At 40.4% G+C, this 14,383-nt stretch overlaps 1 protein-coding gene across 6 annotated transcripts in view; it reads left to right on the forward strand.

The window, feature by feature from the left end:
• OFD1 (OFD1 centriole and centriolar satellite protein) overlaps positions 1-5,988 on the forward strand; it is a 54,125-nt gene extending 48,137 nt beyond the window's left edge. For 5 of the 6 annotated variants that reach the window (XM_038586838.1, XM_038586840.1, XM_038586837.1 and 2 more), the window contains 4 exons: positions 1,090-1,247; positions 4,168-4,320; positions 5,487-5,554; positions 5,838-5,983. In XM_038586838.1, coding sequence (XP_038442766.1) covers positions 1,090-1,247; positions 4,168-4,320; positions 5,487-5,554; positions 5,838-5,880 — 422 coding nt within the window. In that variant the 3' untranslated portion in view covers positions 5,881-5,983. Of the gene's footprint in view, positions 1-1,089; positions 1,248-4,167; positions 4,321-5,486; positions 5,555-5,837 lie in introns of all 6 variants that reach the window. The other variant, XM_038586836.1, reaches the window with a different exon arrangement.
• The last annotated feature ends 8,395 nt before the right edge of the window (positions 5,989-14,383 follow it).

Genomic DNA, 14,383 nt, shown 5'->3' on the forward strand with positions numbered 1-14,383 from the left:
GGAGAGAAAAAGACAAATTGTCAGCCTAAACCACTGTGGATTTGGACTCCCCCAGAGCAGAATATGCAGAGCAGATCCAGGAAGTGACTGGTGCTCACAAAGGTGAAGGTGGGTTGCTTGAAGGCAGAGAAGCCAGTGTCATGGAAAGCTTTGACTAGGTGATTTCAGCTGCCCAGGTAAATGGTGATAGGAACCCTCACTGCAGCAGGTGGAGGACGAAGAACCTGTAAGCCCTGGTGGCCGAGTGGACATAGTATGGAAAAAGCATGATTAAAGGGACAGGAATGAGGAGTTCAGTATAAAGCCAGGGCTGTGAGGGGGGAGGGTGTCTCTGTGTGTTGATGGCAGGAAGATGGCAGGAAACCTGTTAGAAAGCAGGGTGTAAGGAAACGGAGAGGTCAGGACTAGAGAAGGAGGTGTGGGAAGTGTTGAGGATCAGCCTGGAGGAAGTGGGTGCAAGCAGCACGCTGGCTAGAGTGGGGAGGGGGGGGTACTGCGTCCTGTCTGGGTCAGGAGAGACTGGGACCCCTGTACGGGAGCAAGGGGAAGAGTCGGGAAAGTGCTGTGCAAGTGAAGAGGGAATAAGGGTTAAGTCTGAGTCCTAAAGCTAAGGGGGAGGGGCAGAGGCAGACCCAGAGGGTGAGAAGCTGAGACTGGGGTGTGTGGGGGAGTTGTCTGGGAGGCCTGAGTGGCTCAGCAGTTGAGTGTTTGCCTTCAGCTCAGGGTCTGATCCCTGGGTTTCGGGATCAAGTCCCACATCGGGCTCCCTGCATGGAGCCTGCTTCCCCCTCTGCCTATGTCTCTGCCTCTCTCTCTCTTTATGTCTCTCATGAATAAATAAATAAAAAATCTTAAAAAAAAGAGTTAATGTCATCGTATTATGAGTGACTTGTCCTCATCTCACCAAAGCAAAAGGCAGGGTGCAGTGCTAGGAGTGGGTTTGGGGGCTCCAAGATGGAGCAACTCAGGAGTCCTCTAAGAACCAAACAATCTTCCTGAGTCTTGGCAAAGGCCCCTGGAAAGTAGTCATGCATTCGTTTGAAAAATCCGATGCTGGAAAAACTACGTGTTCTCTCTCTTTCCCATTAGGCAAAGATCAGAAACAAATGGGAGAACCGAAGGAAGAAGAAAAAATATGGGAAGGGCACATGAGAGAACGCAAGGAGAGAGAAGAAAGAAGGCAGAATGAGTGGCAAGAGGCTTTGGAAAGGGAACGAAAAGAACTAGAAAAACTGGATCAAGAGCGGGTAATGCTAAATACATGCAAACTCTCCACGCTGCTTTTCCCATGGTTTACTTTCAGTAAGTACCTTCCTCTCAGGGACATGAGTCCTTAGTGTGGCCTGAAGTCATAGGAGTGGAAGGTAACTTTGTTGATGGTTTGGTTTTGGTTTTCTTACCATTCAACATTGACTATATTCCCTATGCGGTACTTCAGATCTCTGTAACTTCCTTATTTTATGACTGGAAGTGTATACCTCTTAATCCCCTTTGTCTCTTTCACCCATCCCCCTACCCATCTTCTCCCTAGCAACCACCAGTTCTCTGTATTTGAGTCTGGGTGTTTTGGGGTTGTTGTTTCTTTGTTCATTTGTTTTCTAGATTCCACATGTAAGTGAAATCATATGGTATTTGTCTTTTTCTGACTTATTTAACTTAGAATAATATCCTCTAGGTCCATCCATGTTGTCACAATTGGCAAGATCTCATCCTTTTTATGGCTGAGTAATATTACATTATGTATATATATATATCATGCCTTCTTTATCCATTCATCTGTCTATGGATACTGGAGTTGGTTCCATATCTTGGCTATTGTAAATAATGCTGCAGTAAACCTAGGGGTGCACATATCTTTTCAATTTAGTGGGGTTTTTTTTTCCCTTTAAGTAAATACTCAGTAGTGAAATCACTGGATCAGATGGTAATTCTATTTTTAATTTTTTGAGGAACCTCCATCTTGATTTCCACAGTAGCTGCACCCTAGTAGTTTGCATTCCCACCAACAGTGCACAATGGTTCCTTTTTCTCCACATCCTCGCCAACACTTGTTTATTGTCTTTCTGATTTTAGCCATTCTGACAAGTGTCAGGTGATACCTCATTGTAGTTTTGATTTGCATTTCCCTGATGATGAGTGATGAGCATCTCTTCCTTTGGTAGTTGGCTATCTATATGTTGTCTGTGGAGAAATGTCTGTTCAGGTCCTCTGCCCATTTTTAATTGGATTGTTGGGTTTTTTTTTCATGTTGTGTAAGTTTTTTATATTTTTGGATATTAACCCTCATTGGATATATCATTTGCAAATATTTTCTTCCATTCAATACATTGGGGTTTTTTTTTTAAGATTTTATTTATTTATTCATGAGAGACACACACACACAGAGAGAGAGAGAGGCAGAGACACACAGGCAGAGGGAGAAGTCGGCTCCATCAGGGAGCCCAACTCGGGACTCGATTCTCGGACTCCAGGATCATGCCCTGGGCTGAAGGCAGGCACCAAACCACTGAGCCACCCAGGCATCCCTTTTTTTTTTTGCTGATGGTTTCCTTCACTGTGCTGAAGCTTTTTATCTTGATGTAGTCCCAGTAGTTTTGGGTTTTTTGTTTTGTTTTGTTTTGTTTTTGCTTTTGTTTCCTTTCCTCAGGAGACATATCTAGAAAAATGTTGCTACGGCCAATGTCAGAGAAGTTACTGCCTGTGCTCTCTTCTAAGATTTCTATGTTTCAGGTTGCACATTTAGGTCTTTAATCCATTTTGAGCTTATTTTTAAGAAAGTGGTCAGTTTCATCATTTTGCATGTTACTGTGTCCAGTTGTCCCAGCACCATTTATTGAAGAAACTTTCTTTTCCCTGCTGTATATTCTTGCCTCCTTTGTTGTAGATCAGTTGACCATATAAGCATGGGTTTATTTTTGGACTCCATTCTGTTCCATTGGTCTATGTGTCTATTTTTTGTGCCCGTGCCATACTGTTTTGATAACTACAGCTTTGTAGTATATCTTGAAGTGGCTTGGGATACCTCTGGCTTTGTTCTTCTTTTTTAAGTTTGCTTTGGCTATGTGGGGGTCTTTTGCGGTCTTTTGCGGTTCCATACAAATTTTAGTAGTATAAGTATTTAGTAGTATTAAATTTAGTATTATTAAAAGCCTAATGTAAGCATCCCCATCTTCTCCTTTGCTTATTAAGAGCACTGAGAAAGGTTGTGTATAAATAACATAGACCTTAGAAGTTCAGCAACAAAGGGGAGCTTTTGCAAGCTCATTTGCAGCATTTTCATCTGGTCCTGGAAATAAGCCATAAAGGAGGTAGGCTTGGCTTTGCTTTAGGTATTCTCTTTTTAAATGGGGTTTAAAGACTTCTAAGAAGAAAGAAAGGAAGGAAGGGAGGGAGGGAGGGAGGGAGGGAGGAAGGAGGAAGGAAGGAAGGAAGGAAGGAAGGAAGGAAGGAAGGAAGAAGAAAGGAAGAGAAAAGAAAGAAAGGAAGAGAAAAGAAAAGAAAGAAAAGAAAGAAAAAAGAAAAGAAAGACTTCTAAGGTCAGCTAGCCTGGGACTAGAATAACCCAGGGAAGTGACTGCTGGTCAACAGTGGCCTCCAGGGGCTCCCCTGCCCTCCTCCTTCCTCTGGTTCTCTTCTGGCCTTCCGTGTTCTGATTCTGGTGCCAGGTATGTGTATTACTCTGGCCTCTTCTTACACCCAAGTCTTACTGAAATTCATCTTCCATACGGATGTTCCTTGGACTCCTGGTTAATTTGGTGTAAAGCACAGGACACTTTAGGCAAATTGATCCCTTCCTTCATTGAGATGACCTGTTTTGGGTGCCTGGGTGGCTCAGTGGTTGAACATCTGCCTTTGGCTCAGGTCATGATCCCAGAGTCCCAGGATCGAGTCCTGCATCCAGCTCCCTGCATGGAGCCTGCTTCTCCCTCTGCCTATGTCTCTCTCTCTCTCTCTCTCTCTGTCTCTGTGTCTCTCGTGAATAAATAAATAAAATCTTTAAAAAAAAATAGAGAGGACCTGTTTGCCCCCCTTTGGTAGCAGTGACTTCAATAGTTCTTTGGTATGCGGGATGTACTTAAAGGATCAGGACTCTATTACCATGCCTTTTTAAACACTTAAAAGTTTTAATGTATTTGTATATTTCCTTTGTTGGTGTCTATTCCACAGAGGATGATTGAAGAATCATTGAAGATTGAAATGGAAAAAGAGTTAGAATTGAGTGTTGAAGAAATGAAGGAGAAAGCTGTTGGTGATGAAAATCTTTTAGAGAAATACATGAAAATTATTCAGCAGAATCAAGACCAGGAGATGGCAGATAAGGTGCTGACACTGTGGACCAGCCTTCTGTGGAGGGGGGTGCCAAGGGATGTTTTGGTTTGTTTGAAAACTATAGAACCCAAATCTGCCTTCGCCATTGGAGACAAAATGGTAGAAAGCATAGAAAATCCACAGTCCAGGGCAGCCCTGGTGGCTCAGCAGTTTAGTGCCGCCTGCAGCCCAGGGTGTGATCCTGGAGACCCTGGATCGAGTCTCAGGTCAGGCTCCCTGTATGAAGCCTGCTTCTCCCTCTGCCTGTGTCTCTGCCTCTCTCTCTCCCCTCTCTGTGTATTCTCATGAATAAATAAATAAAATCTTTTTAAAAATTTAAAAAAAAAATCCACAGTCCAAATAGAGCCTTGGGTCTTTTTGATAACATTACAGTCGTGACAACAAAATTTCATCACTTTTTGCTTAAGTAAAGATTGAGGAGGTTTTGATTTGTCAAATTTTATAAAAATTGGAATGTCTCATTATTCTAAAAACAAGAAAGAAGGGGTGCCTGGGTGGCTCAGTTGGTTAGGCATCTGCCTTCAGTTCAGGTCATGATCCTGGAGTCCTGGGATTGAGCCCATCATCAGGCTCCTTGCTCGGTGGGGAGCTTGCCTCTCCCTCTCCCTCTGCCTACCACTCTGCTTGTACTCTTTCTCTCTGTCAAATAAATAAATAAAATAGTAAAAAAAAAAAAAAAGAAAGAAAGAAAGAAAAAGAAATATAATGAAAAGTCTGTCCACGAATAATGAATGCATTAGTACTGTCTGAGACCTCAATATTTTACTTAAGTCACAACTGTGGATGTTGAGAATGTATACCAGATAGTTTATTTTGATGTGCTTGCTGAATTTTTTAAAGATTTTATTTATTCATGAGAGACAGAGAAAGAGAGAGAGGTAGAGACAGGCAGAGGGAGAAGCAGGCTCCATGCAGGGAGCCCGACTCAGGACTTGATCCCAGGTCACCGGGATCACACCCCTGGCTGAAGTTGGCACTAAACCACTGAGCCACCTGGGCTGCCCAGCTTGCTGAATTTCATGTTTAAAAGTGACCTCTTTTTTAGACTCTTGAATTGGGTATATATATCTCAAATTAGTTCTTACAGAAATCAGAGTGTTAAATAAAATAGATATATATGTAATTTCAAAGTTTTTTTTTTCCCCTTTTTGTATCAGAGTTCAAAGAAAATTGTCAGAGAAGGCTCAGAAGTGGACACACTGCCATCTAGTGACAAAGATGAAAGGTATGGTTTCCTCAATGTGATGTTCTATGCAAACCTTTATGTTGCTGGTGTGTCAGCCAAGTTCGTTCAGATATTGAAGTCAGCCTGTAAGAAATTAGTGAAACAATCAAAATTAGTTACTTAAAAATGTATTGCATTTTTTAACTTGTGAAATTGCTTCTGAGACCAATTGTAAGCAAGGACAGAAACCCCACAGAGAAAGAATGAGAACATTATGAAGATCCCTGAATAAACTTGACAAGAATTTAATAAATCACAGTTTTTTTTTCTTTCCCTAATTTAGTTTCAGGGGATTTTTTCCTGAAGAACCAGATGACTTTTGGTAACCGTGTTTGCTGTCCAGCATCTTACCCAAATCATGTAACTAAAGTGCTATGAATTCTCTGTAACAAGACGAAGTTCTCAATAAACATCATGTGTGTAATCCCATGCAATTTTGTTTCTCCTAATTTTGTTTGGTACCATAGTATATAAACCAAAAATCATCTAGTCAAGTAACAACTCTTTAGAATTTCTCCTTTTTAGGTTCTGCATGACATTAGAATGAGGTGCTCCCCCCCCCCATTTTTGTTATAGGTTATATTTGCTCAAAAACTTATTGATCAAGTTCCAGGCTTACATTTTGAAAGTTTCAGCTGTGTTCCTTTCCTCTGCAGTTGGCTACCGGCCCCCCACTGCCGGTCACATAGGAGACCATCTTCCCCAACACTCTCCATCTGATCTATCCCTGAAAATAAGGACACAGGTTTTTCCATTGCAGGTGTTAGAAATAATACAGTATCCCCTCTGGTCTTCACTTTTCACATCTTTTTTTCTTGAGAGTGAACACGACCCCTTCTTAGATGATGGTGGTAAAAAGAAAAGATAACATTTACTGAGCACTTTATGTGTACCAGATACGATTTTAAATCTTCATGTTTTAATTCATTTAATTCTTATCGATACGAAGCACGTGTACCGTGACTCTCCACATTTTATAGATGAGGAAATGCGAGGCACAGAGAGGTGAGTGACTTGATCAGGGTCTCCTAGCCATCAAGTTGCAGAGCCAGGATGGGAGACCAGTGCTGCCTCTAAACTGAGCTGTTCTGGAGCTGCTCCTGTGGAGGACATCCCACAACTTTCAGTGAGTTGCCCATTGGATGTCCATTTCCAGAATGACCTTTAGAAACTACATATTGAAAAAAATAAGATAACTGCACTCTCACACAGCACCCGCAGAACTGTCTTCATCTTTGCACACCTGTACCTCACAAGGCAGCATCTTGTGTGTGGGAGCATCTTGGAAAAGCTTTTATGACACTGCCAGTATAGTCACCAAAAAGTGCCACACAGAACGACCCTGAGGGTGACCACCCACCCAGTTTGCCTGGACTGGAGGGGTTCCTTGGGAATGAGACAAGTGCTAACCGATGGTCCCCCAGCTCCTACCATGGGATGGGGTTGTCTAGTTCATCTTTTCAGTGAGGTCCCAGAGATCATTGCCCTGTACAAATATAGATAGGGTTGTATTGGTTTTGCCAGTGATGCTTAGTAAAGGTCACTGAGTTCTCACAAAGTGGGAAGGTGATTTTTTGGTGTCTATTACTACTTGGGCTTCTAAGGAATTTTTCATAGCAGTATATCTTTGGAAGTAATTGAAGAAATAAGTTGTCTAAGCCTCATCATTATCACACTTAGCATATCAGACATTGAGTCCTATTGCCACTAGGAACTTGGCATCATCTGTTCCAGCACCACCTCATAATGTCTTTTTTTTTTCTTCCAGCTTTCAGATAAAATTGACCTGTAACACTGCATGAACTTAAGGTATAGAACGTGTTGATGAAGGGGCACCTGCATGGCTCACCGGTTGAGCATCTGCCTTTGGCTCAGGTCATGATCCCGGAATAGAGTCCAGCATCGGGCTCCCTACAGGGAGCCTGCTCCTCCCTCTGCCTGTGTCTCTGCCCCTCTCTGTGTCTCTCATGAAAAATAAATAAAATCTTAAAAAAAAAAAAAAAGCATTGATGTGGTGCACTTACATGTTGCAAAATGATGACCACCATAGCAGACACCTGCATCATGTCACATAATCACCACTTACAGTTAAAACATAGCAACTTTCAAGTATATGATACAATATTATTAACTGTAATCACTGCTGTACATCAGATTTTCTGAATTTACTCATCTTGTAACTAGAAGTGTGTGATCTTTGACCAACATCTCTTCCCCACTCCCTAGCTCCTTGTAACCACCAGTTTAGTCTGTTTCTATGAGTTCACCTTTTTGAAATTCCCTATGTGAGAACATACAGTATTTGTATTTCTGTGCCTTATATCACTTAGCAGAATGCCCTCAAAGTCCATTTGTGTTGTTGCAAGGAGCAGGATATCCTTTCTCATGGCTGAATAACATTTCATTGTGTATATATACACACATATGTATATCCATATACATTATATATATATCCATATCATCATTGCTCATCCATCCCTTGATGGTCACTTAAGTTTCCATATCTTGACTATTGTTCACACTAGTGCAGTGAACATGGCAGTCCACATATCTCTTAAAGAACCTGTTCTCATTTCCTTTGGATAAGTACCCAGAAGTGAGGTTGATGGATCATAGGGTACTTCTAGTTTCTACTTTTGAGAAACCTCTATACCATTAACCACAGTGGCTACACCAATTTATATCCCCACCAACAGTGCATAAGGGTTCCCTTTTCTCCACATCCTCACCAACACTTATCTCTTGTCTTTCTGTTTTTTTTTTTCTTAATTTTATTTATTTATTCATGGCAGAGAAAGAGAAGCAGAGACACAGAGGGAGAAGCAGGCTCCATGCAGGGAGCCCGATGTGGGACTTGATCCCGCGACTCCGGGATCATGCCCTGAGCCGAAGGCAGACGCTCAACTGCTGAGCCACCCAGGCATCCCTATCTCTTGTTTTGTTTTGTTTTTTTTTTCAATTTTTATTTATTTATGATAGCCACACAGGGAGAGAGAGAGGCAGAGACAGGCAGAGGGAGAAGCAGGCTCCATGCACCGGGAGCCCGACGTGGGATTCGATCCCAGGTCTCCAGGATCCTGCCCTGGGCCAAAGGCAGGCGCCAAACCGCTGCGCCACCTAGGGATCCCTATCTCTTGTCTTTTTGATGGTTACCACCCTAACTGGTGTGACATGATGTCTCACTGTGGTTTTGATTTGCATTCCACTGATGAGTAATGAGCACTTTTTCGTGTACATGCTATGTTGTCTTTGGAAAAATGTCTGTTCAGGGGTGCCTGGCACATGACTTTGATCTCAGGGTTGTAAATTCAAGCCCCAGACTGGGTGTAGAGATTATTTAAATAAATCTTTTAAAAGTGTTCAATTCTGCCCATTTTTAATTTTTTTTTAGAGATTTTATTTATTCATGAAAGACCTAGAGAGGCAGAGACACAGGCAGAGGGAGAAGCAGGCTCCATGTGGGGAGCCCGATGGGGGTATCAGGCCCTGAGCTGAAGGCAGACGCTCAACCGCTGAGGCACCGAGGCATCCCTGCCCATTTTTAAATTTGATTGGTTTTTTTGCTATTCTGTCATAGGAATTCTTTATGTATTTTGAATATTAACCCATTATCCAATACATGGTTTGCAAATACTTTCTTCCACTTGGACAGGTTGTTTTTCACTTTGTTGATAGTGCCCTTTGCTGTGCAGAAGGTTTTTAATTTGATGTAGTGTCACTTGTTTATCTTTGCTTTTGTTTTTGTGTCAAATCCAAAAAATCATTGCCAAGACTGATGTCAAAGAGCTTACCTCAAAAAAAAAAAAAAAAAAAAAAAAGCTTACCTCTTATATTTTCTTCCAGGGATTTTACAGTTTGAGGTCTTACATTCAAGTCTGATCCATTTCGAGTTGCTTTTTGTGTATGGTGTAAGATAGGCGTCCAGTTTCATTGTTTTGCATGTGCCTATCCAATTTTCCCAATACCACTTATTATAGTTTCTTCCCCTTTCCTTCTACATATCCTTGTATATTCTTGCTCATTTGTTGTAAATTAATTGATCATATATGCATGAGTTTATTTCTGGGCTCTCCATTGTGTTCCATTGATCTAGATGTCTGTTTTTAATACCACTACCATACTATTTTGATTATTACAGCTTTGTACTATAGTTTGAAATATGAATGTGTGATGCTTCCAGCTGTTCTTAAGTTTGCGTTAGCTATTTGAGGTTTTATTTTATTTTGTGATTTCATACAAATTTTATGATTGTTCTATTTCTGTGAAAGAATGCCTTGGGAATTTTGATAAGGATTGCATTGAATATATTTATCACTGTGGGGAGTATAACATTTTAACAATATCCTTCCTGTCCATGAACATGGAATATCTTTCTATTTATTTGTATCTTCAGTTTCTCTAATGTCTTATGGTTTTCAGATCTTTCATTTCTTTGGTTAAATTTAGTCCTAAATATATATTTTTAAAGATTTTATTTATTTATTCATGAGAGACACAGAGAGAGAGAGAGAGAGGCAGAGATACAGGCAGAGGGAGACGCAGGCTCAATGCAGGGAGCCCGATGTGGGACTTGATCCCAGGTCTCCAGGATCAGGCCCTGGGCCGAAGGCAACACTAAACCGCTGAGCCACTGGGGCTGCCCAAGTCCTAAATATTTTTTGATGCTATTGTACGAAGTCTTGTTTTCTTAATTTCTCTTCTGATGCTTCATTGTTAGTATATAGAAATGTAACTGATTTCTGTGTATTAATTTTCCATCTTGCAGCTTTACCAAATTCATGGTTTTAGAATTTCTTTTAGTAGAATCTTTAGGATTTTCTATATATAACATCATGTCATCTGCAGATAGAGACCATTTTACTACTACTTTTTGATTTGGATGGCTTTTTTCTTCCTTACTTAATTGCTCTGGCTTGGTATTCAAGGACTGTGTTGAATAAAAGTGGCAAGAGTGGGCATCTTTGTCTTGTTCCTGGTCTTAAGTGAAAAACTTAAGCTTTCCACAGTTGAGTATACCAGCTGTGGGCTTGTTGTATATGACCTTTATGGTGTTGAAGCATGTTTCTTGTATATTCAATTTTTTGAGAGTTATTATCATGAAAGGATGTTGAATTTGTGAAATGCTTTTTGTGCATCTAAGGGAATGCTTATATGATTTTTATCCTTTATTTTGTTGTAGTTCATGTGTTGTTGTTCCTGTTTCGGAACATTGATTGATGTGCAGATGTTGAATCATCCTTGAACCGTTAGAATAAATTCTACTCAATCATGGTGTTGTGTAATCCTTCTAATGTACTCTTGAATTCAATTTGCTAATATTTGGTTGAGGATTTTTTTCATCTATGTTTGTCAGGGATGTTGACCTGTAATTTTATTTTTTTATAAAGTTCTTATCTAATTTCGATATCAGGCTAATGCTGGCCTTGTAAAATGAGTTCGGAAGTGTTCGGTTTTTTGGTTTTTTTTGTTTTTTGTTTTTGTTTTTGTTTTTTTTAAGAATTAGAGAAGAATTGGAATTAACTCTTTAGAAAATGTTTATTAGAATTCACCAGTGAAGCCATCTGGTCCTGGACTTTTCTTGTGGGAAGAGCTTTGATGACTGCTTTGATCTCCTTACTAGTAATTGGTCTCTTTGGATTTTTTAAAAAGATTTTATTTATTCATCTGAAAGAGACTTGAGCAGGGGGAAGGGCAGAAGGAGAAGCCGACTTCCTGCTGAGCAGTGAGCCATACATGATTCCAGGACCCCAGAATCATGACCTGAGCCGGAGGCAGATGCTTAACTGACTGAGCCACCCAGGCACCCTAATCTCTTCAGATTTTTCTATTCATGGTTCAGTTTTGGTAGGTTGTAGATTTGGAGGAATTTATCCGTTTCTGCTAAGTTGTCAGTTTGTTGGGGTATAATTCCTCCTAATAGTCTCTTAGGACTCTGCATATTTGTGTGGTATCAGTTGTAAAGTCTCTTCTTTCATTTATACTTTTATTGGAGTCCTTTTTTTTTTCTTTTGCTAAGGGTTTAAGGTTTGCTAAATCTAGCTAAGGTTTTATCTTTTCAAAAAACCCAGCTATTAGTTCCACTGGTCTTTTCTGTTGTCTTTTTAGTCTCTAGTTTATTTATTTCTGCTCTGATCTTTGTATTTCCTTCCTTCTGCTAGTTTTGGGCCTAGTTTTTCTTTTTGTAGTTCCTTGAGATGTAAAGTTAGGTTTTGTGTTTGAGCTTTTTGTTTCTTAACATAGACATTTACTGCTCTAAATTTCTCTCTTAGAACAGCACTTGCCACATGCCATAAGTGTTGGTATGTTATGTTTCCCTTTTCATTTGTCTCAAGATGTTTTTTCTTTCTTTCTTATTTGACCCATTTGTTGGTTAAGAGCATGTTGTTTAATTTCCATGTATTTGGTTATTTTCCAGTTATTCTTAAAATTGATTTCTAGTTTTATACCATTGTGGTTGTTATGATTTCAATCTTAAACTTTTTTACTTGTTTTGTAGCCTAACATATGATCTATCATGAAGAATGTTCTGTGTGAGCTTAAGAATGTCTTATGTTCCTGTTGGATTAGTGAAAATTAATAAAGGGAAATCTTACTTAGAATGGAGTTGGGAAGCCCTGTAGCAGGGAGCTCTCCCACATGTGAACTTTTCATCACAGCTTACTTCATTTCTATGCCAGAAAAAGTTTACTTTATTGCTCTAGCAGGAGGAAGGAAAATCCCGATGTCCTGGGATCGAGTCCCACGTCGGGCTCCCTGCATGGAGCCTGCTTCTCCCTCTGCCTGCGTCTCTCTCTCTCTCTCTCTCTCTCTCTCTGTGTGTCTCTTATGAATAAATAAATAAAATCTTAAAAAAAAATAAAGTCAAAATTACTTAGTGATCAGAAGTGGGATCTGAAGGAGATGAATACCTGAGGAACTAACAACCCTCAGAACAAATGGCAGTACCCACCTAAGCCCTTTGTGTTCTCCACTTCCCTGAGATGGCTTTTTTCTTTTGGTTGGGTAAATCTCCTCTCCAATGGAGTTCCCTCCCTTGGTTAAGCCCTCTGACTTTATTCAATATTCATTTTTTGTTTCTGTGGAGGCACTGCCTTGCCTGGTGAGGATTTTAAGAATTAGAGAAGAATTGGAATTAACTCTTTAGAAAATGAGGTTTGGTTTTTATTTGTCCTCTTTCTGTTTGCTGCAGCTTCTTGGTAAGTGACCCATCCTGTCCGAGAGCGGGGGTAAAACACATTATTCCCTTGTTTCAGAACAGCTGTTCAAAACAGGGTCCCTTGTAGGTAAGACACTTTAGGGAATCTAAAGGCAGGATAGGTTCACCCTAGTCCTTGGACCAGGCTCGTGGCCTTTGTGGAAAAATAGGCAAACTTCTGGATAATTTGGAATTGTGATGGTCCATTCTGGGGAAACTTTGACTTAGATAAATCCACCTGAAGGGCCACCGTAAAGAGAGGATCCCAACCCTCTCAGAGACCATGGAGTGCATTCTGTGGTATGCAGGAGCTTCTAAAAGACAAAATGATTTCAAAAACAGCTCTAAAAAGGATCCTTGGAGTGCGTGGGTGGCTCAGTCTGTTGAGCAATTAAGCAGTTAAGCGGCTGCCTTCAGCCCAGATCATGGTCCTGGGGTCCTGGGATGGAGCCCTGCACTGGTGTCCCTGCTTAGCGGGGAGCCTGCTTCTCCCTCTCCCTCTACCCCTCCCAACCACTTGGGCGCTCTCTCCTGCGTTCTCTCTCAAATAAATAAATAAAATCTTAAAAAATTAAAAAGGATCTTTAACAGCATGCAGATAAAAATCTTTCATGAAAAAACACAAACTTTGGCCATCTGAGCAGGTAAACTTTTTTTTTTTTTTTTTTTTTTGAGCAGGTAAACTTAATCCATCTTCTAGAAACACAATTTGGATCCAGCTATTCATTCTTAGGAGTTTTGTGCTTGAGACATGGCTAAGGTTTTTTTGTTTTGTTTTAAACTAGGGCAGCCCTGGTGTTGCAGCGGTTTAGCGCCGCCTACAGCCTGGGGTGTGATCCTGGAGACCCGGGATTGAGTCCCGCATCGGGCTTCCTGCATGGAGCCTGCTTCTCCCTCTGCCTGTGTCTCTGCCTCGTTCTCTCTGAATGAATAAATAAATAAATCTTTAAAAAAATAAAAAATAAAGCTTATCTCTGTGGTTGTTTACATATGTCTATGTCTGTATTTTTCTACTTATAATATTGCCAAAATTAATTTGTAAAGAGCTCTATTTAATTGGCTTAAAGAAAAATAAGTACATATATAAATTAACTAAACTAACCCAGATGTTTCTTGGGTTCACATGATCCAGGATAATCAGTAAATAAAAGCTAGTTTGTTGGTTTAATTAAGACAGACATGTCTTAGAATTATCAACATTGACTATAATGCAGATACGTAACTTTTATTCTACCTGGGTTTATTAGTCAATAAAGTTTATGTTATCTCTATCACAAAATCTGTCAGCAAGAAAATTTGCTTGAGATGATGCCTGGCATTGTCTAATGTCTCATGAAGTTTTTGTGAGTGATCTAAACATAATTAGTGGGAACAACAGGACTATATAAACAAAAGTAGGATAAGAGTTTTTAGGTGCAGGGGGATCCCTGGGTGGCTCAGCGGTTTGGCACCTGCCTTCGGTCCAGGCATGATCCTGGAGTCCCGGGATCGAGTCCCACATCAGGCTCCCTGCATGGAGCCTGCTTCTGTCTCTGCCTCTCTCTCTCTCTGTGTGTGTGTCTATCATGAATGAATAAATAAAATCTTAAAAAAAAAAGTTTTTAGGTGCAATGATTATGTTTTTATGGCATGTA

The sequence above is a fragment of the Canis lupus genome, chromosome X, assembly GCF_011100685.1.
Source record: "Canis lupus familiaris isolate Mischka breed German Shepherd chromosome X, alternate assembly UU_Cfam_GSD_1.0, whole genome shotgun sequence".
NCBI lineage: Eukaryota > Metazoa > Chordata > Mammalia > Carnivora > Canidae > Canis > Canis lupus.